Genomic DNA, 3,365 nt, shown 5'->3' with positions numbered 1-3,365 from the left:
GATCTCAGTTTTAATGGATGTACAAGCACACTAATTTTCCTTCATCTTTGGTACCCCACATGTTAAAAATGATATCTAATTCACATGAAAATGATTCACGAATGAGATCCATCACATCTCAAGGACTGCAATCACCGGCTCCAAATTAGTAATAATCTCTTGCTAGACCTTAGTCAAGTAACTTTTGAAGAAACCATCAAATTGTTTCACTTGGATCCGTGAGAATTTCACCAGAATTCCACAAGATATAGTCCTAGAAAAGAAAACACCATTTATACATTTTTCAGGGAAAAAAAGATCATTTATACATCATACATGGTTGATTGAACTATGAGTGAGTTTTATAATAATCTCCATTTCGTATAATGGAATGGAATTTATAGTGTATATAGCGCAAGGAAAATACGGAGTAACATAATTGAGCATCTATAACATCTAAATATTTAGATTTTTTAAGATGTACACTTCTTTCTTTCTGCCAGCCTCATGGATGGTCCATTTAGGAACCTGTCATTAGTATAAGCTTACATGATCAGTTCCAAACTCTAACATCAGAGAAAAAAACAGCGAAAAGAAATAAAAAAGGGGATTAAACAGACTAGATCGACACCCAACTCGATCTAAATCGCCGAGAATTCAAAGACATTTAGTCTGTTCATGTCTGCTTAACTAGTCACCTAACCCGTCGTCCGGCGATTAATTTCTTCTTGTGTTCTTGCATCTCTACGAGCTACTTGATCAACTTGCTTTTTTGGTTGTACTTGTAAGCGGACTTGATTAAAAGAACTCACTGGGGTCCCCTAGTGGCACCACATCGGCCATGAGCTCCACCTCGCTGTGGCCCATGCCGTCGTCGAGAAGCCAGCTCTCCAGCATCGAGAACGCCGGCCCGGCGCCGGCGCCCGCCGCGCCGCTGCTTGCCATCTTGCTGGTCTCCGTCGAGCACTCCGGGGTATGCGCGGCCGTGTTCGCGGCCGCGCCGCCGCTGTGGCTCGCCGACGCGGAAGCCGCGCCCTCGCCGGAGCACTGCGGCCGCTGCTGCGTCGTCGCCGTTGTGGACGTCGACCCTGACGCCTCCGGCCCCTTGCCCCCGCTGCCGCCGCCCGGGCGCAGCCACCCCTCCAGCAGCCGCGCGATGTTCTCGGCGCTGGACGCGTACGTCGCGGACCCCGGAGGCGTCGGTGGGGGCGCCGCCTTCGCTTGCGGCGCCGAGGGCTCCAGCGAGAGCGCGTCGCGCAGCGCCTGCCGCGCTGTGTGGATGTCGGTCTGCAGCCGCCGCTCCCACTGCCCCTTGGGGACGGCCGGACGCTTCCCGCCCCCGGCCCCGGTCCTACCGCCGGCGTCGCCGCCGCCCCCGTCGTCTCCCCCGTCACCTTCGCCGCCAGCCTGCATCTTCTTGAGCTTCTTCTTGAGATGCGTGTTCCAGTAGTTCTTGATGTCGTTGTCCGTCCTCTCCGGCAAGTAGGACGCTATCGCCGCCCACCTTCAGAGCAGATCAGCAAGCTCAGCACTCAAAACACCTCGCCGGCGATTCGACCATGAAATTAATCAGAAACAAGACCAGAGATTCGAGGGTTCACGGTTCACCTGTTGCCGAGGAGGGCCTGCAGGTGGATGATGAGCTTCTCCTCCTGGTCGGTGAAGTTGCCGCGCTTGATCCCCGGCCGAAGGTAGTTGGTCCACCGCAGCCTGCAGCTCTTGCTGCACCTCATCAGCCCTGCACGCGCACACCGCCGGCAAAAAAGGAATCAAATCAAAGCTTGGATCTTGGAAGGCAATCATCCCACGGCATCATACGCGACGCACGCACCGGTGTTGGTCGGCACGGCCCGCCAGTTGCCGGGGCCGTGCTCCTGGACGTAGGAGACGAGCATGAGGTCCTCCTCGGGCGTCCATGGCCCCTTCTTCACGCCCACCTTGTCGCAGCACGGCGGCCTCCCCATGCCACCGCCTCCTCTCTCCTTTTCCTCCTCTTCCTCTCCGGCCGGCAGCTAGCGGCAGTGGTGGTTGGTGAGCTCGCTTGCTAAGAGATATAAAGCACCGATCGATGGATTCCGGCCGGGGTCGTCAAGGCAGCAGATGAGTGAGGAGGTAAAAGGGGGTGGGGGCAGGATGCGTATATATACACGCACAGGCACAGCACGGGCTGAGGGCGAGAGGAGGAAGAAGTAGTTCCGTGGGACTGGAAACAGTTTGACCCGGGTAGAAATGCTGATCTAACAAATCAAACCCGCGACGCGACATGTGTTACATCCACACGAGTCAGATGGGCAGATGTGCACTGCGCAGCAATAAGCGAACAGGGGGCCTGTCTGAACCTCATCCAGCGGGTTTGGTTTGGTAGCATTTCGTTCCTGGAATTTTGGGTTTGTGTTGCTATATATTGATGAAAGGATATGTTTTTTTATATGCTGGCAAATAAATGTGTGCTTATTGTATCTTTTTCCCTTGAGAGGAATGGCTGTGTAGTGTACGTGGTGACAATGTAATGAATTTGGGATAAATGGGTGGGTGTATCTTGCTACCGAGTATAAATGGGTCTTGCAATGCTCCCTTCATCCTAAATTGTAGGTTATTTTAAATTTTCGAAGTTCATTACTTTTGCTATGCATGCATCTAGATAAGTACTATGTATAGGTGTATAGCAAAATCTATAAACCTTAAGATGCCTATATGACCTATAATTTAGGACGGAGGGAGTACCCATATCTTGTCAGCGACTCTATCATCAGTATAGGTCCGAGAGGAGATGAGAGTGATGGTTTGGTGGGTCTGGAAGTCGATGAGGGTGAGTGTGACCTGAAGGGAGAGAATGAAGGGTCCGATGAGCCTCATCTTGTTAGGAGGGAGCTCGGCAACAATGGCTTGCAATTGGTTATTGGAGTTGTGGATGACGAGGTGTTCTTCAGTATTTACTGGAGCTTAGCGGTGGAGAAAGTGTTGATTCTTGCCTGATGGGTCTACATTCTTATCACCACATCACTGTCTGTGTAGTGTCATGTAGGGCAAAAAAATCACCTTAAGAGCTGCTACAGAGGGGTTTATTTAGACGGTTTTGGATAGTTGAGGGGTAGGACACCTAGTTTCATAAGTGAGGGCTAAGTAGTCAAACTTAAATAGGTGAAGAGGTAAAGCAGACTTATTGCAATCCTATAGGTCTAACATCCCGTGTATTTTGTCAATATGGCAACTTTTTCAGTGGTCGGTAATATGCCATTAATAACGAGGTGCTTGTAGTGACCTAGTGTACGTACAAGCGTCTACGCAGGTACTGCATTAGTTTCTGGAAAAAGTTTGCTGTTTGTTTTCCTTGCTTATGAAATGCAAGGTCTAGAATTATCTATCAATCTTCTATTGATATGTGT

At 50.5% G+C, this 3,365-nt stretch overlaps 1 protein-coding gene across 1 annotated transcript; it reads right to left on the bottom strand.

Moving 5' to 3' along the window:
- Positions 1 to 279: 279 nt before the first annotated feature.
- Positions 280 to 2,127, bottom strand: LOC101777784 (myb-related protein 306-like). Its single transcript, XM_004956755.3, has 3 exons — positions 1,811 to 2,127; positions 1,588 to 1,717; positions 280 to 1,483 (listed from the first exon to the last, which is right to left on the bottom strand). Exons 1-3 carry the CDS (start codon positions 1,941 to 1,943, stop codon positions 778 to 780), a joined length of 969 nt encoding a protein of 322 aa, XP_004956812.1. The 5' UTR covers positions 1,944 to 2,127; the 3' UTR covers positions 280 to 777.
- Positions 2,128 to 3,365: the final 1,238 nt, after the last annotated feature.

Source organism: Setaria italica, chromosome II (assembly GCF_000263155.2).
Source record: "Setaria italica strain Yugu1 chromosome II, Setaria_italica_v2.0, whole genome shotgun sequence".
In the NCBI taxonomy this organism is placed as follows: domain Eukaryota; kingdom Viridiplantae; phylum Streptophyta; class Magnoliopsida; order Poales; family Poaceae; genus Setaria; species Setaria italica.
The sequence above is the reverse complement of the archived record's forward strand: the minus strand, read 5'-3'. Positions and strand labels throughout refer to the sequence as shown.

What these genes read in the sequence shown, in the direction of transcription:
- LOC101777784 (XM_004956755.3), bottom strand. Translation starts at nt 1,943, where the DNA reads ATGGGGAGGCCGCCGTGCTGCGACAAGGTGGGCGTGAAGAAGGGGCCA. An exon ending in GGCCGTGCCGACCAACACCG is followed by an intron (nt 1,718 to 1,810) that starts GTGCGTGCGTCG and finishes GTGCGCGTGCAG; the next exon opens with GGCTGATGAGGTGCAGCAAG. An exon ending in CAGGCCCTCCTCGGCAACAG is followed by an intron (nt 1,484 to 1,587) that starts GTGAACCGTGAA and finishes TCTGCTCTGAAG; the next exon opens with GTGGGCGGCGATAGCGTCCT.